At 39.5% G+C, this 27269-nt stretch overlaps 1 protein-coding gene across 3 annotated transcripts in view; it reads left to right on the top strand.

Moving 5' to 3' along the window:
• dlg5a (discs, large homolog 5a (Drosophila)) overlaps nt 1-26986 on the top strand; it is a 39086-nt gene extending 12100 nt beyond the window's left edge. Inside the window, exons 2-33 of one of the 3 annotated variants that reach the window (XM_024296596.2) lie at nt 827-895; nt 3233-3407; nt 3793-3936; nt 5335-5518; nt 6055-6314; nt 6389-6701; nt 7150-7380; nt 8002-8186; nt 8270-8395; nt 10275-10407; nt 10501-10628; nt 10704-10879; nt 10969-11072; nt 12324-12416; nt 12555-13568; nt 13809-13929; nt 14008-14152; nt 15725-15825; nt 15971-16060; nt 16146-16314; nt 17652-17814; nt 17957-18090; nt 19911-20075; nt 20144-20327; nt 20787-20935; nt 22636-22806; nt 22914-23104; nt 23184-23327; nt 23612-23739; nt 23915-24024; nt 24938-25047; nt 25125-26986. In XM_024296596.2, coding sequence (XP_024152364.1) covers nt 827-895; nt 3233-3407; nt 3793-3936; nt 5335-5518; nt 6055-6314; nt 6389-6701; nt 7150-7380; nt 8002-8186; nt 8270-8395; nt 10275-10407; nt 10501-10628; nt 10704-10879; nt 10969-11072; nt 12324-12416; nt 12555-13568; nt 13809-13929; nt 14008-14152; nt 15725-15825; nt 15971-16060; nt 16146-16314; nt 17652-17814; nt 17957-18090; nt 19911-20075; nt 20144-20327; nt 20787-20935; nt 22636-22806; nt 22914-23104; nt 23184-23327; nt 23612-23739; nt 23915-24024; nt 24938-25047; nt 25125-25228 — 5714 coding nt within the window. In that variant the 3' untranslated portion in view covers nt 25229-26986. Of the gene's footprint in view, nt 1-826; nt 896-3232; nt 3408-3792; nt 3937-5334; nt 5519-6054; nt 6315-6388; nt 6702-7149; nt 7381-8001; nt 8187-8269; nt 8396-10274; nt 10408-10500; nt 10629-10703; nt 10880-10968; nt 11073-12323; nt 12417-12554; nt 13569-13808; nt 13930-14007; nt 14153-15724; nt 15859-15970; nt 16061-16145; nt 16315-17651; nt 17815-17956; nt 18091-19910; nt 20076-20143; nt 20328-20786; nt 20936-22635; nt 22807-22913; nt 23105-23183; nt 23328-23611; nt 23740-23914; nt 24025-24937; nt 25048-25124 lie in introns of all 3 variants that reach the window. The other 2 variants (XM_024296595.2, XM_024296597.2) reach the window with 2 other exon arrangements.
• Nucleotides 26987-27269: the final 283 nt, after the last annotated feature.

Here is a 27269-nt window from a genome sequence, read left to right as displayed (position 1 = left end):
CCTAGAATATACAATATTTTTTTAAAATTTTAGCTAAAAACTGCATAGTTATAATTAAAAGACTACTGGGAATGCTTTTAAAATGGATCAAAAGATGATTGGAATGGGATTTTAATTTTTTGGATTTAATGGCTTTTGTGTTTTTTGAGGTTCCAGGAATATCTGGTAATTTTTAGGGGATTGTTTCAAAAGATTTTGGAATCTAAAACCTCGCTTCTAAAGAAGCCACTCAGGTTGTCATGACAGGGTAAGAGTACTCAAACTAATATTGGTCATCCGGTGCATCCTGCAATAGAAATAAATCTAGAAAACTGCAAATCTGTTTAGTGTTGTCGGTCGTGTATATACTTCACTTTGGAGCAGAACTCCACAGTACTAAGGGAGGCTACAGCCTTTTCTCTGAGTTACATCAGTGGCAGTAAAATATCCCTCAGTTTAATAGCGTGTACTGATGCTCATATAGAGAGCGATATTCTGTGTCTTCCTGTTTTTTATCTGCACATAACATAAAAATTGGAAATCCCATTTTAGCCGTGACATTCTGCCTGTGTAGCAGAAACATACGGACCATACATCAAAGCTGGGGAGATTGCAGAATGAGAGTGGGGAGGTTTAATGACAACAGTACTCTAGTGATAATATAGAGCCACTCTGGAGTATTGAAGATGTGATTTAAAATCTGAATTTATCATGCATTTGTGCAAAAAATGTTAAACTTTTTTTTTTTTTTTCTTCCGCACAAGAGACAGAGATTTACGGCCGTAGATCCATTCCTCGTTGCTGCATTTCTGACTATCTCTGTTTTTTGATCTTTGTTTCTTGGCAGGTTCCACATACAGCGTTCTCTCCACTATGCCGTCTGACTCGGAAAGCAGCAGCTCTCTCAGTAGTGTCGGTATGTTTTGAATGGAAACGCTCGTTGAAATCACGCTCCCTCAGAGTGGTCAGACTCCAAACACAAGGAGGGCTGAAGTAAAGTCCATTGCTGCTCCCTTAGATAAAGAGGTCAAGAAGTCCGCTCATTTCTTTTTGAACCCTCAGTGTAGTCAGTAACACTGCAGTGTGTGCCCCCCCCCCTTCATTCTTTACCCAGGTTTGCCATGTTTGCCTTTCCTTACTTTTGACAAAGGGCCAGATGACTCAGCTGTGTTACATAAACCTCTAAAAGGTCCAAATGTTGACTCTAAGATGCACATAATCCCCAAATTTCCTGTCTTGGATGTTCTTTTGTGGAAAACAACCCCGAACATGAATTACAATGACAGTTCAGGACAGCTTGACTGTTTGGCAAATTGTGAATGAAACCAGAAAGGGAAAATTCTGAGTTTAAATCCCACATAGAAAATTAAATAATTACCACAAATTAATGTGAACGTTATCATATTTTAGCAATGTATTTTGCCATTTAAATTCTTATGAATCTGTAGCCTATGGCCAATAGAAGATTGTACACACAAAAAAAACTAGAGACCAAAGCTGAAAGGTTAAATGAAGGCATTTCTTGTTGAAATGTTTTGTTTCTTGTAAAAATAGAAATTGTAATAGTTTGTTTTTTGTGTTTTTGGTTGTGTTCAAGCTTTTATCATAATATCATAAAGCAAAAATCATTTTTCCTATTAACTCGTCACAATAACAGCACAACTGTCCCATGTCGGTATGGGTTTTGATGGCACAATTAACAATAATTGAACTTGTGTGGTTTGTTTGCAGTGTAACCAAGAGAAACAATTATTTTCTAAAATAATACAAAAATAGGTTAAATTAAAATTACCAATTGATTTTCCTTTAAAACTATTTCATTTTCAGGCAAAAAACTGCTTCGATTAAGTTTTTTAATGTGAAAATTTCATTTTTTTTTAGGGGAAGTTCGCCTTCATTTAGTGTATGCTAGTGCTAGTTATGGGAAAACAGATTCTATTAAAGAAATATTTTTTTAAGGACACTTTTAAATATAATGTACTTTACATACTGTAAAAATGTGGTAGTGAAATAATAATGAGATTGTTAATACCAAGCAGTTACATGGATTCTCTAACAGAGAAGCTCCAACAATTGTTCTGCTTCTCCTGGAGGGCGTTTCAGTTTGGCCACTAGGTGGCGATCGCGCTATAGCATTACAAATTATTCCAGAAGAAGAAGAAAGTATGAGGATAACCACAAATGGTTACTTTAAGAAATATTTCCTTTAAAAAGTTTTGAAAATTAATATCTGTGAGTTTATAAAGTTGTTGATTTAGTCAGCAATGCATGTTTAGGTCGACCTAGCGTTAGCTGTACTATGGGAAATCCCATTATACGTTAGCATCAAGCTAGCAAACTTTGGCATTATGAGTTAGATCGATCTCTACTTTTATGTTTCGATTATTAATCTATGAAGCTTAGATCAATTTATATCTATTTTATTAACCCAGCCCTAAAATCGTAATTAATCATGATTGAGTGAAAATGTGACCTTTCCAATATCAAAGTGATTTAATATTTTGGCAACCACATCCAGCCTTGTTGGGGTTATAATATTTTTATTACAAAGCTAAACTTCTGAAAAAAGCTTTGAACATAATTTTAAATCTGTTTTTTTTACCGTTCTAAACATACAAAAAACACACAAAAATCCAATTGTATATTTATAAAAACTGCTAACCACTGTTAGAGGCACAACTACCAGTCATTAGACTTATCAAACACTGACACTACTCGTGTTTTTAATATTTGATCATTTCTGAGTCAAGTTTCATGTGTTTAACTGAAAAGAACCAGAGGATGATGCAAACACATCAGCAGAAATACACCAGATGGTCTGATAGAGCTGCAAGTTAAAGGAGCCGTGCAATAAATGCAAAAAAATAAACAAAATAAAAAGCATTAAAGATTATAATCTAATATATGTTTGTCTAAATTCTTTCAACAATCTTAAAGTTGCTTTTAAATTTTGCCTCATACGTATTTGACAAATAAAAAAATGAGAATTTTTGGGGTACCTCCATATTAAGCATTTATTTTCTAATTGAACGATGAGTTTTATTTCTTACACACTAATTTAATACCTTAGCTCAACGAAATGCCATACAAATATTACATTTTAGCCACTTACATTTAAATGTCCCTGCCTTTTAGAGCTGGAATGGACCAAATTTCATCTAATTGGTTTGACTGGATGCCTTTTAGATATAAATCTATGCGTGGAAAAAAATAAATAAATGCCTTTTTTCTGTCTATGTGCTCACTAATGCAGGTTCACCTGTTAATGGTGAAGCTGCCTCGCCTCCACCTGCCACCAACGACAACCGGCACACAGTCGACAGCCTGGACACCATCATATTGCAGCTCCGCCAGGTAACCAGGGAGCGAGATGAGCTTCGGAAGCGCCTGGCTTTGGCATCGCCTGGGACCACCTTCGATGACTGCAGGTGCGAATCTTGGCTTGGTTCCTGAGCTGTTCTTATTAATGCTACTATTTTATTTTGCACAAAGGCACCCTCCCATAAAACAAAAAAACATCAAACTTTGTTGTAATTTCTCCCAGAACATGCAGTTTAACTGCTTATAGTTTTATTCATCGCTCGTAGAGGAGCTGAATTTTTCTAAATTGCATTTCAATGTGTAAATGATAATAATCTCATTTTTTACATTCTTAGATTTATACTTCGAGATTGTACTCCCATTTTATACATTTTCTCCTACAAGTAGAAGGTCATTTTTTGGTGTATCCTTCAGTCTGATCCCTTCATGGGTAAACTATTAGCCAATGCTAAACAGAGTTTTGATTTCTTGCTGCATTTTTTTCTCTTTAAGGCCAAATTCCAAAGCCAGCCATGACTATGAGCGTCTGAAGAGTCAGTGCATGAGGGCGATGGCAGACCTGCAGTCTCTGCAGAACCAGCATACCAAAACCCTGAAGAGATGCGAGGAGGCTGTGAAGGAGGCGGACTTCTACCAGTAAGAATTAGTCGTTTGAAACTCACATTTTTTGTCTTTTATTTGCTGAAATAATTGTTTCTGTGCAGTACAAATTCTTTATGGTCTGAAGATGCCATTGAAGAGTTAACTTTTGGATTTATTACTTAAAAATGTCTTCTGTCCTTCTTCATCTTTACTTTAACAAATACGTTTCTGCTATTAGTTTTATGTTGTTTCAAGAACAAAGATTCTACATTAGCATTTACCTTTAAGGACTAAACCAGCAAAATACCAAGATGGTTTTAAAATAAAAGGAAGAATTTGATCTAATCATCATTTTTTTTCCTGGAAGCTTTAATACTCAGGCCCACATTTATGGAAAAATGTGGAATATTTTTATATTTTAAAAACCCACTTCAATAAAAATTGTTTTTTTTGTTATTTTTAATATGTAATCGTAGCCTTTTTTGATGATGGTGGACATATATTAAGGAAATTGAGCTCCAAATTGCGTTTCTAAAAGATTTTTTCATTCAACAAAATAATTTATTTTTACAACAAGGAAAAAAAAAAACGAAATTAGACAAAACTTATAGGTGTAATGTAGAAACTAAAATAGGCGGGACACAAGCTCCCTGCTGTTCTCTGGTCTGATGCATGTACATTTTCAGGATAAAATATGTGAACCTGGACACATGATTGTGTTCAGTAAAAATGTAAAAACTTATGTGGGTCTGAATTGTTTATTTGTCAATGTCTTTCTCCATTATTTTGATTAAGATTGAGTTAAAAAAAAATGTGTCCATTTCCTATAGAACTTGAAGCACTCCTAAAGGGTCCACATACTTTCTCTTTCACTGTATGTCGTCAGTTTCCTCATTTGAGCTCATCTGGGTCAAAACTGTTCAGCTAGATAGCTCTAATATTGCTCTCTGTTTTTGTTAAACGGGGAATGTTAGCTTGTGAGGGGCTGTAAGCTAGCAGGAGAGAGTGTAAACGGATGGATGATGGGAAGTGCGGGTGGCTGACTCCACACCAAGAATCCTGCCGACAACTCAAGAGAATTTCTGATAAACTACATAAACTATTTCCTAGAAAACGACTCAGTTTTTTATTATTTTTTTATTTTATTTTGGCTAAAAACCACAATTTCAGAATAGATCAAAAGATGACCGGAGTGGGTCTTTAAAGCTGTCATCAAAGTAAGTGGACAACATGATGGTCAGGATTTTTTGTTATGATAAATGATTTTCACTTTTAAAACTTTAATTAAAAATGTTTTTTTTTTCTTTCATTCAATATTAGAATTAGGTTTTCCATAAAAATCAGTTAGTCTGAAGTGTTTAGTGTTTCTATGTCATTTTAGATTCTTCCTGCAAATATGTGATTCATGGTTTTTAAAGTTTGTGCTTCTTTGGCTTTTGTTTCCCCTCCTAGCATGCTGCACAGCCGTGTGCTGGGCGATCAGACGCAGCTGAAAGAGGAGATGGAAACTCTAAAGAGGGACAATGCCCAGCTGGTCCGAGAACACAACCACCTAAAGCAGAACTGTGAGGAGCTGCAGCGACTGCACAGCCAAGACCAAAAAGAGCTGGCAGACCTTCAGCTGCAGCAACAGCAGGTACGGCTTCTCCCCCCTCTCAGATTGCTGTGTCATTGTTAAACACACACATTCACGTTTTATATACAAAAAAAGAGATTTCCCCGTAGAAAGTTTTACTGAAGATTCTTCATCTGGAATGCCATCAAGTGTTATGTCTGAGCTGTAAATACTTTACAGCAGGTCGCCCAAGGGGCTGTCCCATGTATCGTTTTACTGAGGATGACAGTTTCACACAGCAGCTATAAGCACAGGGAAGCAAAGCAGAGGTAAATGCATACAGAGCATTTTTTCTTAAAGGGCTTGGGTAAAGTGACCTTCTCTGCATAGCTGCATGATCAGGGTCTGTGAAGTCTGGGTTGTAGAGCTCTGGTCAAGGCTACCTTCAGGTCACAGCAGCTCTCCCAGGAGAGTCGGACAGACAGTGGACAGAAATGACATTCATCATTGCACATTATTCCTTTCTGTATAGTAACGCCATCTGCTGGTAAGATTAGATACAGCCGGCACATATAAATGTATTATTTGTTTGTCATAAAATCTGTTGTCTCCTCCAGGTAATGAGAGAGAACGGTTCATCCGAGGTGCTAAATAAGCTTTACGACACGGCTGTGGACAAGCTCGAAGGTGTAAAGAAGGAGTACGACGCCCTGAGCAAGCGCTACAGCGAGAAAGTGGCTAACCACAACACGGACCTGAGCCGCTTGGAACAGGCGGAGGAGGAGAACCGGCGGCTGCAGAAACAGATGGACGCTTTATTGAAGCAGAGAGACTCAGCCATGCATTACCAACAGCAGTACTCTACCTCAATGAGGAGGTGAGAGCATCCCCACGCTGATAACCAGACGAGGAGAAAACGTCATATTTGAAGTAAACTTTTGTCTTTCTAAGGTTTGACTCGGTTCAGCAGGAGCTGAACAAGTTGTCCGCTCAGAACAAAGAGCTGCAGCGAGAGATGGAGCGGCTGCAGTCGGAAGTGACGCGCTACAAGAATTTACAGCTCAAAGCAGCCAAGGACTGTGAGAAGTACAAGGATGAGCGGGATTCTGTGTTCAACGAGTACCGCCTCATCATGAGCGAGCGGGACCAGGTTATCAAGGAGCTGGATAAGCTGCAGACTGAACTGGAGGCAGCGGAGGCCCGACTGAAAAACACCTCGTCTGAGCGGGTCGTGGCGAGTGAAGAGCTGGAGGCCCTCAGACAGGTACTTTTTTGATAGAGTTAATCTCTAGTAACATTAATACAGGAAGGATATTTAATGAAAGGAGCTTTTGAGGGAGGAACAGGTGGGGATCTAGCTGTTCTTAAAAGGGATTAGATTGTCTCATAAAAGCACATTTTCTGAAAAAAATGCTTTTTTGTTTTAATCTAAATGTAGTTTAAAGGTGGGATTGTTTTAGGAAAGGTGGAACAACGTGGGGAATTCTTAAACTGATGATATTTAATGAAGTGATTAGTTATTTATTATAATTATTAACTTTCTATGCAGTCTTGGGTCAAAGATCACTGTGAAATATTGTCCTAACTGTGGATTACATTACTTTTTGGGATAAATTTGTCATTTCTGTAGAGCTTTCTTGTCTGTGTCAAATCTCTGAATGTGTTTCCATCCATACATACCCGTTCCTCACTTTCCTTTTCTTCCGGAACAGGAGTTGAACTCCTCACTGGTGGACCGTGACCGGGCCATCTGTGAGCGGAACGAGCTTTTGGAGAAGTACTGTCATGAAGTGAAGGACAAAGCGGAAGCCCAAAAAGAGCTGAGTCAGGCCTGCAAGGACATCGAGACGGTTCGGGAGGAGAGGGACGTGGCCCGCAAAGAGAGAACCGAGGCCATCATTCAAAGGGACCAGCTGCTCCGAGAATACTACCAAGCCAGACAAGTAACCGCACAACTCCCAGAGCCCTGAAAGCATCCGCTGATATCTTTACGATCTGCTATTCTGCCTCTCATTTCTTATCTGTACCACAGCCTATGAATCAGACGAGATTATCACCCAAGCACTTAAAATCTTCTTCTAAATGTCGTACATCTTGTGTTAAAGAGAGAACAATCTTTGGAGAACTACCTATGACATCAATCCAACTTACTGTCACAATTGATAGCGGCGACATTTTGATTTATTTGGATATATAATAAAAAACTGTTTCTTTGAAAATCACTTATAGAAATCTGACAAAAACGGCTCTTCATCTTTATTAAGATCTTAATCTGCCATAGCAGAGTCATCACTGAGGACTTTTTATGCATAAAAATGACTTAAGAGGAAAAAAGTTTGTTAAAATACTGTTATTAGAAAAAAAGAAGTTGATCGAACTCGAATTGTGTTGCATGTGTTAATACGTCAACACAAAGCTACTTCCTGTCCAATAAAAAACTTCGTTTTTCATCCTTTCTTTATGTTTTCTTCTTAAATCTCTACATTTGTTTAACTTCTATGTAAACATTCAAAGTGCTAAAGATTTACCAAATAGTTTGCTGAATTTCTACTGTATGTTCTCAGAAACAAGACTCCGCCACCTTGGACATGGAACGAGCCAACAAGGAGATCGAGATGCTGAGGAAACAATATGAAGCCATGTCTCAGGAACTGAAGGAAGCTACGCAGGAGGCCGAGGTGGCCAAATGTCGAAGGGACTGGGCCTTCCAGGAGAGGGACAAAATAGTGGCAGAGAGGGAAAGCATAAGGCGAGTGCTGTTTAAAAGGCTGGTAATGAGGATTTGGAAGAATTGCGCTCTGTTTTACCGTCTGTTTCCTCCTCTTTTTGCAGGACTCTGTGTGATAACTTGCGGCGAGAAAGGGACCGGGCAGTCAGCGATCTGGCCGACGCTCTGCGTAACTTGGATGACATGAGGAAGCAGAAAAACGATGCAATCAGAGAGCTGAAGGAGCTAAAGTGAGATGCTTTTGTTACTGCTCCACTTTTTGGGAAATTTTTATAATAAAGGGAATGTGATTCATCTACACGTAGATTCCTTGAAAGTATAAACATTTGAGGTTTAATTTACCTATCTGAACATATGTGATGCTACTGCGTCATTAAGAATACGCTTTTAGAAAACAGTGTTCACTCTGGACCGTCGCTACCCAATACAAAAATAATAGTTGGAAGAGTTTTGGTGAAACATTTCAAAGTGGTGCCAATGTACCTCCAGGCTTTTTCTTTCACAACTCTGTATTTTTGGTGTCAAATGATGCCATCTGAGCACAAACTGCAACAATTTTCAAACGGGTGGCACTTCCTTGAATCAAAAAAAGAGGCTAACCGTATTTCACTGCCAAATCCTAATCTCTGATTGGTCCAATTTCAACTAGTTTAACTTTCAACGGCTGCGTGGTTTGATCATAGAGCCCAAAAGTCTTGAATCTTGATGGCAGAAGTCTGAAATGCTCAGACACATGTTAGCTTAACATGTGAAAGTGCCCCCTGCTGGCCAAAGTCTTGCTCACTCTCTTCTGGGATGTGAGCTACTTTTGAGACGAGCTCTGAAAGATCCACCTAACACGTAAAGTAATGTGAAGTCTGCATTTTTTAAGTGCTTAAATATGCACAATAATTATAAAAAGGCAGATTTTAAAGTGGATCAGACAATTATTTTGAATTAAATGGATACCAAACTATTAAAAATAAGTTTTCTTTGTCACAGATAGTAAAAAAAATCTCTTAGTTGTCATCAAAGTACCAAACTATTATGCTTTTACAACAAAACACTTGATTCCTGTTTAAAAATGCAAAAAATCCATGGATAAACAAATCTTTCGTGGTAACTCAAGCGAGCTCTGCACTCTGGATTTTGTGGGTGACTATTTTAATTTAGTGTCAAATACTTCTAAATACTCTCGCTCTCATTGCGACTGCAGTTTCTAGAATTATTTCTTCAATGAAAGGACTGGGATTCGAATCTGCATCCGCAATTCTGTTACGCAGTTTTGGTATTTTATTAAATATTTTCTTTATTTTCGCTAAATTACTCAACAGACATTACTATAGATATTAATCAAAAACACCAGGATAATCCTCTAGATTTTAAACATCATTAGAATGTATTTTCTTTATAGGCAAGAGTTTTTTTTATTTTTTAATAATACGTAGTTAACACAAATCAATCTAGTCTATTAAAAAAGATTATTAAAAATATTTAAAAAAGGTTTTCATGGGATTTTTAAAAACATCATGTATTCTTTATTGTTCTTAATTAACTGCAACTATGTATTAAAAAAAACAGCATGTGTGGGTATGATCGAGGTAATGAGCCTCTCTGGTCTATATCAACCATTGGTTTAAAAAAAAAAAAAATATATATATATATATATATATATATATATATATATATATTAGAGGAAGGAAAATCTTACTGTAAAATTCCATAAACAAAATAGTGGTTGTTGTCCTGTTTTTTTACCTCTGTTTAGCCATCATTTCCTGCTGTCGAGCCCTTTCTCTCTGTTATCTCTGGTAGGTAGAGTGTTCTTTGTTTAGCTGCTTTAGTTTCCTCCTCTTTCCTCCATAAAGAACAGTGCTCCAGTGGGGTTTTAATGTCATCACCACCCTCAAGGCAGGTCTCAGTGGGGGCACTCTGTATCCTACTGACAAAGGAGCCACTACTTTTAGTTCTCATTTAAATTCCAAATTGGTTCCTAATTCATGTGATGGCAGTTTTCTTATAAAATATTTACTAAAACTGTTGAATATTTCTTTTAATTTTAGGTTCTTTTTTTTTTTCTGGTCATCTACCTGAAAAATCTGACCTGTTGATCTGTGTCTCCTCTTTAAGGGAGAAAATGGAGACCCAGCTGGAGAAAGAGGCTCGGTTCTGTCAGCTGATGGCCCACAGCTCTCACGATTCTGCCATAGACACCGACTCCTTGGAGTGGGAGACGGAGGTGGTGGAGTTTGAGAAGGGCAGAGTAAGATCCGTGTTTTTAATCACGTCCTCATACGAGAAGCTGACCTTTATGATGAGTTTTGTTCGGACTGATTCTCGTTCCTGGCGTTTACAGGATGACATGGATTTGAAGGCACTTGGGTTTGACATCGCTGAGGGGGTAAATGATCCATATTTACCAGGAGATTGTGGAATATTTGTCACAAGGGTGGACAAAGGAAGTGTAGCAGATGGAAGGTTAAGGTACGAGTCACCTTCATGAGCGATTGAAAGCTTGATTAAAAGTCTCCTGAAAGGCTCTTTTCCTTTTGATTTCAGGGTGAACGATTGGTTGTTGAAGATTAACGACATCGACTTAACAAATAAGGACAGGAAGCAGGTGGTAAAGGCTGTCCTTAATGGGGGAGGATTGATCAACATGGTGGTACGAAGGAGGAAGTCTCTTGGAGGGCGGCTGGTCACTCCTGTTCACATCAATCTCATGGGGCATAAAGGTACAGCAGTAAATAGCAGATCAGTTCTTGTGGATTTTCACTACTTTAGTTGATTTTCTGTCTTCATCGCTGTGTTTTCTGTGTCTCAGACAGTGGAATCGGTCTGGAGAGCGGGGTGTTTGTTGCCGCCATCGTTCAGGGAAGTCCTGCAGCCAGAGACGGTTCTCTTACCGTCGGAGATCGACTCATCGCTGTGAGTTATTCTCAAGTGTTCTGACCTCTCTGTACTTTGCTCAGGTTTCCTTGGGTTTTTAATCCTTTTCTAGTATAGATACTCCAAATCCAGATAAAGAGGGTTTAGGTGTTTAAAGTTAAAGTAGAAGCTGTCTCTAAGCACACATCTGCAGAATACCTCCTTCAGGAAGGAGAAAGGATAAATGTCAAAAATAGAACTCTAATTCCACATCTGAGGTAGTGGTGGTAAAGCCAGATCTGCATTAGTAATTGTGGAAAGTATCAGAATTATATTTTCCTGGTAGTAAAAATGAAACCTCAAATTTTGTCTTTGAATTCTCTTTACACACATGTTCAGTCGTCTCCAGCATTTATACTAATGTAAAAGGCCAAAATGGCTTTTTTACTAACTTTGATAATGACAACTGGAACATCTTATTATAAGTGCCTTAAATCTAATCATTTTGTCTGGTTTGTGATACTTCAACATTAAAAGTTACTTTCTTTCCTGGTTCAGTTCTTGGCTTTAGAGAAGATATTATGAATTCTCTCCCTAACTACTATGAAACAATAAATTGCAGGACTGTCTAGTGCCCTGCATCCTAAAACCGATTTTTTTTCATTTTTTATCAAATGTCAAAACTTCACTAATTTGAAGTAAAAACTTAATAAATGTGATCATTTTACAATGAATCCACTGAGTTCTGATGATGAAAACTTTGATGGTTTATAGAAAAATATATAATTTTCCACAAAATGTGTTCAAACGCAATGCATTGTGGTCTATATTCGCCACTCTAGTGAGCATCGATGCAGACCGGGTTTCCCAGAGGCTTTTAGGAAATATCTAGGACGCTGGATTTAGGAATTTTAGATTCCAACAGCACTATGAAATGGATTATAGAATACTATATTTGCACTTTGTAGTGAGTATTGAAGGAATTCAGACTCAATCTTTGTTTGTTTTTTTGTTTTTTTTTTTACTTTCAGTCACAGTAAAGGGACTAAAAAGTTTGTCAGGTTAACATTTCAGAGATATTTTAACTTTATGCTGAAAATATGAATTAAGTTCTCATTATTAGTGTTCTTGTTTCTCATTGTAACTGAACAAAACATTATTAAAATCGATTACATTGTAAATCTGCATCTCTTGTACCTTTATCCTAGTTGAAACAGGTATACAGTCCCATTAGAAGGATGTCAAAGGGAACCAACATGCTTGCCTCTATGTTGAACCACCTGCCATGTTTATGGTGTCTCTGCTCCACAGATAAATGGGATTGCTCTGGATAATAAGTCTGTGACGGAGTGTGAGGCTCTGCTGAGGAGCTGCAGGGATTCTCTGAGCCTTTCTCTCATGAAGGTGAGTCACTTTACTCAAACTTCCAGGAACATTCCTCTTCATGTTCTCCACAACAGGTTAGCTTCGGTTGAGGAGTCATTTGACATGTTGTCTCATTAGAGTGGTGTGGCTGATTGGTTTGTGCCCCCCCCCCCACAGTTTTTCCCTCACAGCACATCGGGGCAGAACATCTACGAGAGTCTGCGAGAGTCGTGCGACAAGTCCAACGGACGCATCCACCTGTCGGAGATACACTCCAGGAACAGCCGCAACCTCAAACACAACAGCTCCACCCAGACCGACATCTTCTGCCCCGACCTCGGAAGTGCGAGCACAAGCAGCATGTCCGGGGAGAGGAGGAAGGTCAGAGCGGAAGCCGACGATATGTACGGCGACACCAACAAACCCTTCTCCAGCCTCCGCCCAATGTCCGACTTGGGTTCTGGGCGGTATGGGCCCAGTGCTTTCCAGGAGTGCTGTCCATACACAAAAGGACCTTCGTCTTTGCCGTTTGAGCCCGTTTCTCCCTCCGAGTGCCTCACTATGGAGACGGCTCTGGAAAAGAAGCACAGTGGGGGCACTTGGCCTAAAATGATGGTGGGAGGGATGTCGGTCGCTCCAGATAACTCCAGTCCCATCACAACAGCCGCCCAACTCTCCATCTATAAATCCCCCAAGCAGAGAAAGTCCATCTTCGATCCAGACACTTTCAAACGCCCCGAAACGCCTTCATCTAAGATGGACTTCATGGCGGCCAATCAGATTTCTGCCGCAGCCTCACACTCTCCTCAGCCGTCGAAGACCGAGTCTGTGTCCTCGTCATCCACCGCCACGCCGACCCCTCCAACCCCTCCCACCCGCAGCGACTCCTTCAAGTTCAAACACAAACATCAAAGCAGCTCCGCCTCCGACTGCACCATCACCTCCGACGGCAAGGGGGAGGCGGTCATCCCCGCGGCCGCCGGAGACAGGGAGAGGAGCGAGCGAGAACGAGACCGCAACGGAAACCACTACTTCCTGGAGGGCAAGGTCCTGACGTCACGGAAGTCGTGCGATGAAGACATCGGGCGGACCAGAGGGGAGGAGCCAGAGGTGAAGAGGCCGCGTCCTAAATCTGCCCCCGCCCTCCGGCGTAGGATGACTCCTCAAACCATCACTCTGCCCACTTTTCAAGTGAGTTATGTCTGTAATTCACAGATTATGGGATGAAAATCCCCACTCAGTAAACACTTTAATGTTTTTTCCCTAACTAGTTTACCTATTGGTCATTATGGACAAATGTTCATTTTACTGCTGAGTGACTGACATGTATTTTTATCCTTGTACATCCAACAAATGGTGCAAAACTCCCCCTTGAGTCGCCTCTTGACTCAGCTGAGAGAATTTCAGTTTTGTGTCTCTGATTTATGACAGAGCTACTCGAATGACGAGCATTCGCCGGAGCCCAGAGACATGCTGCGTTCCTCCCCGGGCCGCTCTCACAGACACAGCGTCGGCTTTGTGCCGACAGCCTACAACGGCACCTTACCTCCCAGTGAGTCTCCTCAACACACCCACACACCCCCAGCAGCCAGGCTGATCTCTACCTGGATGTTTGCCTTTGTCCCGTCAGATTCGGCCCACCGGGGTCTGTCCCCCTGCCCCGCGGTGACGGCAGTGATGAGGAATCCGGTGTACACCGTCCGCAGTCATCGCGTCTACACCAGCAACTGTCCGTCTGTGGCGTCTCAGATATGTCACCAGCACACTCACACCAGGTTACCAACAGTTACTATCTATTGAAATGAAATAGACTTACTCTTAATACACTGCAAAAAGAGGCCTTCTAGAAAAGTATAACATTCTTAACATCTGAAAAAAGTTCTTTAAATAAGCAAAAAAAAAATCAGCCTTAGGGGGAAGAAAAATACTCTTATCAAGAACTCTTATTTTAGGAACTCGACATGTTTTCTCAAACTAAGATTATTTTTTTCTTGCAAGACAACAAATACATTTTTTAAACACATTATCTTTACTTTGAGTTTCAGTTTTTGCCGTGTTAGTGTAATATCATCAAACACCAAAGAATTATCTTTAGTTTATAAATGTAAGTTCTAATATTCTTACAACATGTTGCCTTTGTTATAATTATATGGCTTAGGAAGAGAAAAACTATTTATGTAAACAATCATTACACAAAAATCCCTAACATTGACCAACCTTTTGTTCCAAAAAGATCTAAATTATAGTCCTGTCATTGCACAATGATTTTTGTATACATGAGCAACATCCAATAGGATAGGAAAAAGTGTCTTATTTTTATTTTAGCCCATAAGAACCCATAGTGACATCAGTGTTGCATAAAGACATCAGAAATGTGTTCTGATAATATAACCCACTGAATTTTCTTTTCTAGGAAATTTTTTTTATTTAAGTAAAGAAATCGATTCACTAAGACAAGTTTTCTTGTACTGAGATTATTTTGCTTTTGAAAAACCTTCAGGATGAGATTATTTTCCTTGCAAGACAGAAAAAAAAATCTTAAACAAGTACAGGTCGATTCAGGAGGCAACGATTAGATTATAAAACAATTATCAATGCATCCCGATCTGCATTTTTTAGAAATCTTTCTCTTAACTACAAGACACTAGACCAATATGACTCACTTTTCTACATCAAAGTTCTGTTTTAAATTAAGACAAGATCAGTAAACTTGTTTAACTTTTATTCAGAGCATAAAAATTATGTAATGAAGAATATTTCCCTTCATATTCAAAAATCTTTCACAGCATCAAAAGGTAAAAACTCAACAACCTTAAATAAGATAATTTTACATTTTATCATTAGACCAGCTTTAATGAAACACTCTCAAACAAAATAAATAGTGTCTATCTAGCAGCAAATTGATTTTGTTGATTTGTTGTGTTCCATACATTATTAACTTTGGTGACATCACTTTCACACCGCGTGACTTTTATCCAATTGACCCTCGACACTATGAAAGCTAAGGGAGGTCGAGGTTGGTCGATAATGAAGGAAGGTCAGTCATGTTTCAAATTTTTTCATAAATTATTTTAGTTCATAAAATGAATCGCAATAATTTATTGATTGGGATTGATGCATCTAAAGTTTTTTTTTTCCTCTACCACAAAAAAAAGCTTCTCAAGATTCAGTTCTTGCTGTGAAATCTACTTATCCTTACACAAAAAGTGTTTAAATCTAAAATACTGTAAATGCTGCGTCACAAACTCGTGATGAAAGTTTAATTTAAATAGTTTGACTTTAGATTTCCACAGCAGCTCAGTGATGCAGTTTAATACTAAACAAATGAACGCGCTCTCTCCCTGCAGCCCTCAGCACCAGGGCCGGCTGAGTTTGGACCTGAGCCAGCAGAAGCGCGCTGGTGACTTCTCTGAAAACTCGTCGTCCCGCAGCAGCAGAGCCTCTCACGGTACAAACTCACTGCCCTCCAGCGCACGGCTCGGTCAGTCTGACACGCACGCACTCGCACCTCCAAATGAAGGGCCACAGACTCGGTGCCCGTCTCTCCCTGCAGACCCGTTCAAAGCAGTCACTCTTTCACCGTTTTTCCTCAGGTTCCTCCAGTAATGTCCAGTACCGCACAGAGAGGATCAAAATCCCCTCCACTCCACGCTACCCCCGCTCCATGCTGGGCTCAGACAGAGGTATGCTCTGCGTATTCTAAATGCAGTCAAATTTATGTTTACAAGCCTTAAATTTGTCTTCTTTTTTTTTTTTTTTTAAACAAAGGCTCGCTTTCACACTCGGAGTGCAGCAGTCCGAGTCTCATCACGCCTCCTCAGTCTCCTCTCAATCTGGAGACTTCCTCGTTTGCCAGCAGCCAATCACAGGGCTCGGTTTCCACGTTACCCCGGATCTCAGTCAGTCCTGTGCCGATAGGGGAGCGCAGGAAAGACCGGTACGACAGGAGATGGGCTTTAGTTGTTTAGTTGACACACTAACAGCATCTGACTGACTAATTCATATGTTGGTGCTTCTGTGTGTCTTTGTTTTAATTAAAGCCATTGATTCTTGTGTTTGTGCTAATACAATATAATATGGTTTGTCAATATATTCGATGGATTTCAGTTTATGACATGCTTGTTAAATACCCTCTGGGAACCTTTTTTTTAAGCTGTTGCTTAGCAACAAGATACAATGGCCACTGAAACGATTAATAATTTCCTAGATTTTTCCATAATCTGAAACTGGAGATCTCATGTTGTTACTTTAGCTGTGTGTCTGTTACTGTCTCTGTATGATACGTGTCCCCCCCACTCTTCTCCTTATCTTCCTCCTGCCTCTTTGCAACCCTCCGCTTTCAGATCTCTTTACCGTAATCGCTCTTTTCTAAGGATTCCTCTGGCTGCAAGGCCGAGGTTCTCCTCTCTCAGGAGCCTCAGGTTTGTTATTGCTTCCTGTGTTACCAACCAGGGAATGCCCCCACCCTCCCCAGAGTTCACCTTTCCACACCGATGTAAAAACAACAATACAAAGCAGTGACGTTTACCTGCACAATGTTGGATAGAAAAAAAGTTGGATCTTTTTTATTTGCCAACATTTATTTAGAAATGTCTGCATGTAGCAGTGGTGTAAGTGGTGGTTACCCACTCTTAAATTTCAGTACTCCCATCCCAGTAAACCCACTTGAATCTCAGTGCATGTCCCTGTAAGTGGTGGTTACCCACTCTTAAATTTCAGTACTCCCATCCCAGTAAACCCACTTGAATCTCAGTGCATGTCCCTTTCACGCTCACTGAAGACATGGACAGTATGCATGTATGCGTTTTTATTTTTTTATGCCTTTAGCTAAGACGCCCTTTTCCTCTTGAGTTTGTTTGTTATGCAATGCAATTACTATTCAGCATCCAGCTTCTGGGTCATGGTCCTATTTGTACACTGCCACTTTATTTCCCCCCGTCTCTGGCTGCAGTTCATTTCCTTTTGTGTGCCTTCATGAAATTAGAAGGCATGTCCTGAGCCATTTTGTTATGAAAATGCATTCAGAATGAATTTCTCTTCTAGTCTTTCATTCGAAATGACAGGTAGAAATATATCTACACTTGACTAATCCAATACTTTGTAACCAAAAAAATGATAAACTTTTATTTTAGCAGCTAAATTAAATTTACTAACAAAATACTCCCTAAAAATGTGATATATATTTGGAGTCCAGGTATATTTTTTTATCACTTTCTTCCACTCTTGTGGTTTTTAAACTGTTGTCCATTCATGCCTGTCCTTCTTTTCCAACAGACCGTACCTGGAGGAACCACGCAACGTCATCGTGCACAAAGGTGCAGAGCCTCTCGGCATCTCCATCGTCAGCGGGGAGAACGGAGGAATCTTTGTGTCTAAAGTCACGGGTGGAAGCATTGCTCACCAGGCTGGGTTGGAGTATGGAGACCAGCTGTTAGAGGTAAGAACTGAGATGTTAGAAATGGATGGACGACTTTTTCTACTAATGGTGATTTATTTTGGATGTATAGTTCTTGTGTTGTAATACTGACTTAAGTTCCTAAAGCTTTGCTTTTGAATGTATTTTCCTCTGGTTCTATCAGTTCAACGGCATCAACTTGAGGAATGCCACGGAGCAGCAGGCCCGTCTCATCATCGGCCAGCAGTGTGACACCATCACCATTATGGCTCAGTACAACCCGCACATGTACCAGCTGGGCAACCACTCTCGCTCCAGGTAACGGTCCTCTCCAAGTGTGGGATTTCCTTCGGATCTTTGTTCATTCCTTTAAAAAATATCCTACTTTTGAATTTTTTTATTTGTTTTTGAGACTTTTTTTGCAAATAGTTTTCCAGCAAATCGGAATGTCTGGATTTATTCTGCTTTGTTGCACAGCATCAAGACAAACCAAATGTTTCAAAATCCAGCAAAAAAAGATGGAGATGATGTGTTTTAGTGCAACAAACGTCTCTGCAGTAGAAGCATCTCCAAACATACATTTTTAAAGTGATTTTTCTTATTGTAGCAAGAAATGATAAGCTAGCAGTGGTGGAGCTTGAATTTTTTATAGGGGGGCCAGAAAACTTTGGAATGATGGCAAATGAAAACATGTTTAATTTTATTTACTAATTGTTAAAAGAATCTTGATGATTAATGTATCTTTGTCTGAAATCATACTAATATTGGCTCAAAAATTTGGGGTAAGTGGAGGGCAAAGCTTTTTTCTGATTGGGCCCCTTCCTCCCCTGTAGCTCCGCCCCTGATATATAGCAAACTTTAAAAAAATAAAAGTTAAAAATTATTTTTAAAAAAAAGTCAATTTCACACCCAAAAAAATACAAAATTGTTGAGTTACTCTTATTTTACTTGGAGTTTTTGCATATCATACAGTGTTTAATTGCAAATCAATTCCAATCTAGAATCAAACACAACAGTCAAATATGTGTAGATAAAAATGAGATATTGAAGAATATCCTGTATTCTCCCCCTCTCTCTTTCCCTCTCTAACACATTGAGACTTTACCTGTTTTAATTCTCTTTATTTTGTAGTTAACAACAAAAACAGGAGAAAACACTCCCCAAAAGTTGTTTTTAGTCTTTTTTTGTATCTATTACAGGATCTACACTCCTCAAACGCCGACATTTCATCTCATGCATCAGCCCGCTCCTTTTATTTCCCTAAAACCTCCAAACAAACAGGTTGATTAACAGAACTCAGGGGCGTCAAATATCTCTGTGTGGTGTGTTCACTGAGCTCTGGACCCAAACAGCCATTCAGCCCAACTCTATCCGCTACGATACTTTTTTTTACTTTATATAAAGCAGTTTTTCAGAAAAAATGTCAACACTATTAAATCAATAATTTATAAATGGATCAGTTCTGCTGGTGTTTGACATTTTCTCTGATGAACTGCTTTGTTTTGCTGTGGATGTCTGGAGCTCCTTGAACGCACCACGCAGAGACGCTCGTCAGCCCTGGGTTCTGTCATTCGTCGGGGGTGTAAGGGAAATAAAAGGAGGGTAAGGGTGCACGAGATGCAATTAAGACGCTTGAGGAGTGGAGATCCACTAATAAATCAAAAAATAGACTTAAAAAAAAGCAACTTTTGTGGAGTTTTCTTCTGTTGTTTTTGTTGCTAACCGCAAAATAAAGAGACTTAAAAACAGGGGAAGTCTGCGGGAAAGGAAGAGAGGGACGCTACAGAACATTTTTCATTATCTCGAGATGGTGAATCTTATCACAAGAAAATTAAATTTGTTTTCTCATGATAACAACATAGTGGATCACGTTGTCACGAGAAAAACAATTAAAAAAAAGCAGAGTGAGACATTTTTTTTACTTCCATATATGGTTTTTACAGAAGAAAATTACAGTTTAGTACATGTAACAAAAAGTATTTTTATAATGTTAAAGTTGTTTCCAACCTTTTGAGGGTAAACATTGTGATGTTGGTTTCTCACTGAAAGCTGCTGATAAAAAATTGATCAGTCTCTGAGAATTTTTAGTAAACTGCAACAAATATATTTTTTAAATCACTTATTTGTTTGTCTGGTAGCTCCCGCCTGGAGCCGGTCAGCAATCAGTCGACTCCCCAGGGCAGCGGCGCCGCCACACCCGACAATCACTCCACCATCGATACTCTCAGCGAGCAGGACGAGGGAACTCTCACCCCGTCCTCCAAACAGACCACACCCACTACTAGCCCCCGCAATTTCATCAGGTAATATCCAAGAACAACTCCTGGATGGGTTTTCCTCTTCATAACCGGCAATGCTTGTCTTCTCCCAGAATGCCATCAGAGGGCAGCAGGAAAGTGTGCGACCCCCGCCTGGTTACGGTGCACAGGCCCGGGGTGGAAGTGGGAGTCACGCTGTGTGGGGGGAATCTGCGGGGTGTTTACATTGAGAGCGTGGATGAAGACAGTCCTGCCAGAGGGTCTGAGGGGCTTCTCGCTGGAGATCTTATTTTGGAAGTATGAGCACCGAAAATACCTGAAAAATATGCTGTCTTGTTATTTATGTTTATTTTAAGACACTTCTTTCAATTCTTTTCAACTAAATGCAGGCATCTTCTTTCATGTGTTTTCCTTTTCTCTCTATTGATCTATTCCTGGTCTATTTTCACCCTCTCTCTGTACCAAATTCATGATAAACTTTTCTCGCCATGTTCTTCCTCGCTACTACAAGAGTCCAAATTGGCGTCCAGCTCTGTCATCGCAAGGCACAACATCAATCTGTCCTTCAATCTCTTCCTCACATTCTCCTTCCAAGAACACGACCTGAATCAATACTGAAACACTTCCTGCTGCTGAGAGCGAGTGCAGCTCTCACAGTCGGAGGAAATGATTTCTTGTGTAAACATTTCTCTTGCTCTCTCTCACTTTGCTTTTATTACTTTAAGCTCATATGTTTCTGTTTTTTTTTCTTTTCAGTATAACTCGGTGAATATGAAGAATAAAACGGCAGAGGAGGTGTATGTGGAGATGCTGAAGCCAGCAGAGACCGTCACCTTCAAGGTGCAGCATCGGCCCGATGACTTCAGCACCATCAAAGACGTTCCAGGAGACGGCTTTTACATTAGGTCTGTCCATTTAACCCTTTTTATTATCCCGCGAAGAGTTCTACAGTCTGAGTTTTCTCCGTTGGAGCCCTATAAAAAGAATTTTCCGATAGCAGCTTTATCCCTAAGCTCCGTTACTCAGAGCGCCTAAGATAAGCCGGACCCTTTGTGGTCAAACCAAGTATGTTCCAGATCCACTTTGGTGCTGCAGTCATGGTTTCACACCGCTAATTTAGGTTTTCTAATCCATTCTATTCCCCGAGGGTTTTCCATGTCATTAGAAGGTGATTTTATTTAAAAGAGAAATTAGGTTCCAGCACAGGCTCTGATTTGCTGCTTGTTGTCACAGCTGCTGCACTCGTCTTTTTTCAAACGGGGAAACGAGCACCTGATGTCGTCTGCTGTAAGTGCAGACACAGATGGAGTTCAGGCATAAGGGAGGCCTACACTATCAAGAGATTCTTTTCAATTACCGTTTTTTTAAGAGTCTAAATTGCATTTTTTTTTTGGCTTGTTTGGCCGGGGGTGCAACTCGTATACATGATTTTTTTTTTTTAAATAAATATAAAGCAAAAACTGTTGAGCTGTGTTCACACTCCAAAGCGATTTGAGCATCAGGCACGGTGTCTGTCCAGCAGCAGTGCCATTTAGGTGTTGTGTTAAAAAACTTAAACTTTGACGAGGTCGATAGATCGCATCGACCAATCAGGGACCCAGCTTTTGGCACGTGACATGTTCAGTGACTCAATCAGCAGATTGATCCAAGCGTTCTCGACCTAAACTTCCATTCATCCATTTGCTTAACCACTATTTCCCTTTCAGAGACACATCCCAGCTATTGTTGGGCAACATAAATTAATTAACCATGATATGTAATTAATGAATCTAATTGATCTATTTTTAATCAAACCTAATAACTGCTGTAAAAAGCCTCATTTTTAGGTATTTTGATTTAAATTTATGAAACTGGCCAAGTAGAAGATCAAAATACAATTTAAAAAGTGGCTTCATGAAGTTTTCTTACTATTACAGACTTCCAACCTTTACTTTTACACCACTAAGGTTTTTTTTCAGTCTCATCAAATCAAAACAATGAAAAAAAAAATCAGGTCCAGATCGCTTTAATTTAACACATCAAAAACGGTATGAACGCTTTTCTGAGCAATCCAAAAATATTTACTTCAAACTTCTCATTATGTAGCTCTACAATATATATCTAGACGTGCCTTATCCACAGTCCAAGCGGTCAGCCCTCCGTTTACCCCATTTATTTATGATAATCCACTCCTCGTTTGACTTTATCCCTCACGGAGTCGATGGTAGTTGTGGCGTTAAGCCGTTTTCCTGTGTTCATTCTGTATAAATGACACAATCGCACATTAAGGGAATACAGTGACACAAGATCTAAAACAATAATGCATTAATTTGTATGTAATTACTTGGTAGCAATTAACACAAAGTTTGACCTTCCTAGTTATTTCTCCCAAAAGTGCCACTTGTATATGATTTTTTTTTCTTTATTCTACATTTTTTGGCTGCTGCTTCTACCTTAAAGCGACTTATAGTCCGATAAATACGGTAGACTTTAATCATTTGTTAGTTCCTAGCGTCGCTCCTCTGATCCCCTCCTTTGTTTCAAAATCTTTTACTTATCTATTACTTTATTGTTTACTCTGCGTTAATCCTCTTAAATCCTTCTCTAAATGTCTCTCCTCCAACAGAGCACTTTACGACAGATTTGGGGAGGCCGAGGGGGACCTCAATTTCAAGAAGGACGACATCCTGTACGTGGACGAGTCTCTGCCGAAGGGCAGCTTCGGAACATGGATGGCCTGGCAGCTGGATGAGAACGCACAGAAGATCCAGAGAGGACAGATCCCCAGCAAATACATGTGAGTGGAAAAAGATCCGTTTTTTTTCTCTTTGAAACACGAATCATTCTGATGTTTTAGCACAGTTACAATGACTCCACTCAGTTGAAGTCTTTGTTTTGATGCAGGATGGACCAAGAGTTTTACCGCAGACACAGCGTGACGGAAATGAAAGAAGATTCCAGTAAGGCGCTCTCCGCCGCAGCTCGCAGGTCCTTCTTCAGGAGGAAGCAGAAACACAAACGCAGCAGCTCCAAAGACAGCAAAGAGACGGTGGCTTTGGACACCATCAGCACCGACTCCATCCCTTTCTTTGATGGTGAGACGGCTTCAATATCTGATTTAAATGAAGCTCGAACCTGTACATTTTATTGATGTGCGTCTCCGTTCTTTGTCAGACTGCATCAGCCTGGCTTACCAGCGAGTCCAAAAAGTGGAGTGCACCTCACCCCGACCAGTGCTCATACTCGGGCCTCTCAGTGACCCGGTGAAAGAGATGCTGATGAAAGAATCTCCTGGGAAGTTCTGTAGATGTGTACTTGGTGAGGATATATCCATTTATTTATAGATCAATTGATAGACAGATAGAGTTTGTGTATTTTCTGTCACAAATGAGCTCTTTTTCAAGGGTCTTTTTTTCATCTCCACCTGATTCACAACAATTTTTGTATAAAGAAATACTCAGAAATTCAATTTTAATCTTAATTTTGTTTATTTATGTCCTCAATCATGAGAAAAATGTTACAATAACCTGTTAAAAATACTAAAAACTGGGGTTTCTTCTGGTTATTTTAATCATTTTAACGTTCTTTTCTGTTTTGTGCAGAGGTAATGAAGGCATCGCAGCAAGCGATAGAGCGTGGCGTCAAAGATTGCCTCTTTATCGACTACAAGCGAAGAAGTGGACATTTTGACGTGACGACTGTCGCTTCTATAAAAGAAATAACAGATAAGGTAGCGCCTTTTGTGTCTTTTTGTTTTTTTTCTTTCATCTGATTTTATCAGGTTGACTGAAGTGGCTTCTGCATTTGTTTGCGATAAGCTTTTCAGCTTTTCATTGCACAACATCAGATTTGAATGGTTTTAAAGAACTGTTTCTAAAATGGTTTTCTCGTCTCTTTGGACTCAGGGTTGCCATTGTTTGCTTGAGATTGCCCCCCACGCCATCGAAAGACTCCACAGCGTCCACATCTATCCCATCGTCGTCTTCATACGCTACAAAAACGCCAAGCAGATCAAGTAAGAGGGGATGCGGTTTCAGATAAGAACGGATGGAAAAACCCGGCTTCCCTGCTCCTTCTCAGTGTTGTTTTTACACTTGTTTGACATTCACTTTTATAGGGGTAACCATACACTAAATAAACTTGTTTTGGGTGTTGACCCCTTAATAGGGATGTCTGTTGGTCCTTGCCACATTTTGGATTATTTAAAATAAATGTAGTTCCTGATATTATAACTGAAAAACCATCTTTGTGCTGCCCCCTACAGGTTGACACGAGGTAGTACAGTTGAATTTAATGATTGGTTAACTGGTGTAAGTCTCGGGTCATTTCAGAAGTTTTACGTCATTAACCTCTGCAGCTCCAGTATAAAAGCCCCGCCCATCTTTGATTCTGTGACGGTCGGTCGTCATCGTGTTAGCTTTAGCATGACTCGTAGCTTTCGTTTTCCAAGTCTACTTTCCACTGGACTTGGAAGTTAGGAAACAGTGGTTGACTGTAATTAGCATTAAATCCAGCAAACTCCGTCCTGGTGATGGATTTGGAATGAACGTGTCACTCTGGGTTGTTGGCTCACTACGTTGGCCTTTATTAGCTTAAAAAACCCCTCCCCCTTATTTTTTCATTTTTCAAATCTGGGGTGAGAATGAAGTCGGTCTCCAACTGTCCTCTTGTATTACCCTTTCATTTTTTCTCACTTGTTTATGCAGTATTTTTCAGTACAGTTAGAACTCTTTTTAGAGGAGTTTTTAATCTCGAGCCACACTTTGAAATAATGAGCTTTAGCAAAGTGTTTTGATCTATGGGTGATTACGAGCCTAATGAAAGGCAATCGAATGCAAAAAAACACACACATTAAGGGGCCTCTGGTATTTTGAAGTCGATAAGCTCAATTGAGAAAATTATTAATGTTTTTTTTTTTTTTTTTTCAGGGAACAGAAAGATCCAATTTATCTGCGGGACAAAGTGTCTCAAAAACATTCCAAGGAGCAGTTTGAGTGTGCGCAGAAGATAGAGCAAGAGTACAGCAAATTTTTCACAGGTTTGTCAATATTCATATGCAAAAAAAAAACATGTTTTTTAAAGCAGTAAAGCTTCAGCAGCATTTTCTGTCCTCAGGTATTGTCCAAGGCGGCACCCTCCCGTACATTTGCACTCAGATCATCACTATAGTTGATCAAGAACAAAGTAAAGTCCTGTGGACTCCACTTGGCTGCCCCTAGAGGACGCAGGCCGCCACTACAGTGAGCTGTGTCTCCTCGCCATTCCCTAAATATTCTTTTATTTTTCTTTTTTTAAAATGCGCTATTACACTACGATGGGCTAGTTGTGCAAATTGCTAGTTTAGAAATGTTGGTTCGGTTTGTTATCAGAGCCTCCTTTTTATTTCTGACAAACTCCAGAGCTGATTAGTAGCACTGAATATCAACAAGTTCAATCAGTCTTCCTTAAGGATTTCTGGTGGGGTATTTGTAATGCTGCATTGTTTACAGTCACAATTTAAGTCTGAATATTGATGTTCAATATTAGCTTGAATGCGTGTCCGCCTCCCCGTCATAAACCTCAACACTAATGAAGTTCAGTAATCTTTGTAAACTAATTGTTTTTGTTTGCAGTTATGCACCCATTTAATGACTGACAACTTTTATTTTTTTTGCTTTTAACTTTATTGAATTAGCTTTGAAATGGATCACGGTTGTTAGCATCTGTCAAATGTAGCTGTGGTGTCACTGAAGCCGCCTGCCAGCAGCCGTCGCTGGCTCTATGCATCCGTAGCAGCTGGGCGTGTGGACAGTTTAAGGGCCTTTCAGAAGTGCCTTTGGAGAAGAAACCTGGCCAGTCTTCCAGGCGGGTCACTGCAACACGTTTTCAGATCGCTCGCGTCTTTCTCGGTTCCTGCTCTTCGTGTTTCCCTGCACACCTGGAGCAGGGGAATTGGGTAAATCGTGTCAGGCAGTGGCTTCAGAAGACCAGGACTGAGAAGCGTTAATGATCTTTGCAGCCAATTTGAAGGTGGACTGGAGGAGGAGGAGCCAACAGGTTAACTTCTCAGAACGCACTCCAGGGCTAGACAGACCACTGTGTTACTATCAGTCAATCTCTTTAACATATATTTAACAATATGGAATAAAACCATATACAGTATGTAGATATACCAGGAAAAATATATATATAACTACATATTAAATGTATTTTTACTAGGTTATAAGCCTAGGTATGTCTGGTTTTCAACTCATGTTGTAGCAGGTATTTACATGCTTTTATTATTATTATTATTTTTTAATTGTAGTTGGTTGTCAGTCACCTATTGATGTACGCATAAGACACAATTTGCAGGGTAACACCTCCAAGGATTTTTCCTCTGTTCCATTTAAGTGTTAGTGACTCTTCATTGTTGTTTCATATTTTTATAATACAGGAAAAATTAAATGGAAAACTAAAAAAAAAAAAAAGTAAAAAAATGTTGCTGCCCTTCCTCCAAACCATATCCTGTATATCTTATTGTGCCAAAATACACTAAGGCAACTTTATCCTTTTATTTTGCACTTGTTTTTCTGTGAACACTTTTTTTTCCTCCAGAATATGAATAGGTACTATAGTTTCTACTGTAATTTCTAAATGTTTTTATGTATCACATCAGTTCCTTACATTTCATTAATGGCCTTTTATTCTGAACGAGAAAAAAAAGGATCGCTTCTTATTTGAATTATGAAAAAGGGATCTATTCTTGCACAGTTTTTCAAATGAAAACTTGTCCACCGTTTTGACTATTTGGCTTCAAAAAAAAAAAAGTAAACAGGCAACAATGCTGTTTATCTAAAGATAGACGATGCAACATGACATGCTTGTGTATCTAGAAAAATGGTCTTTAAAGAGTCTAGATGTCGGGTACGGAAATAAACTTTTCTTTTTATTTTGAAAAGAATGTGATTTGTATGTTGACATTAACATGAGAATAAAACTCATTTTTCTGTATCACATTATGGACCTGATGTCTTTTTTGGCTTCTATTTGTCACTGTATTTATAATTTTCCTAATCTAGCTTGTTAAAAGGGAACTATAAGGCATGTGATCACGTGTGCTAAATGCAGCGTTGTCCTTCACAGGTAAAAGAAGAATAGAGGTTCTTTTCACTGTCAGCTGCAGCCAGTGGAGAGAAAAAAAAAGTGGCTGATGAAAAGTCATCAATTGGTGAGATTAGATAAGCAAGTGTGACAGTATCCGCCTGCATCTCACTGAGAGGAAGAGTTGGCCTTGCCTCG

The sequence above is a fragment of the Oryzias melastigma genome, linkage group LG15, assembly GCF_002922805.2.
Source record: "Oryzias melastigma strain HK-1 linkage group LG15, ASM292280v2, whole genome shotgun sequence".
In the NCBI taxonomy this organism is placed as follows: Eukaryota; Metazoa; Chordata; class Actinopteri; order Beloniformes; family Adrianichthyidae; genus Oryzias; species Oryzias melastigma.
Note: the sequence above shows the minus strand (reverse complement) of the source record. Positions and strands in the feature narration are given on the sequence as shown.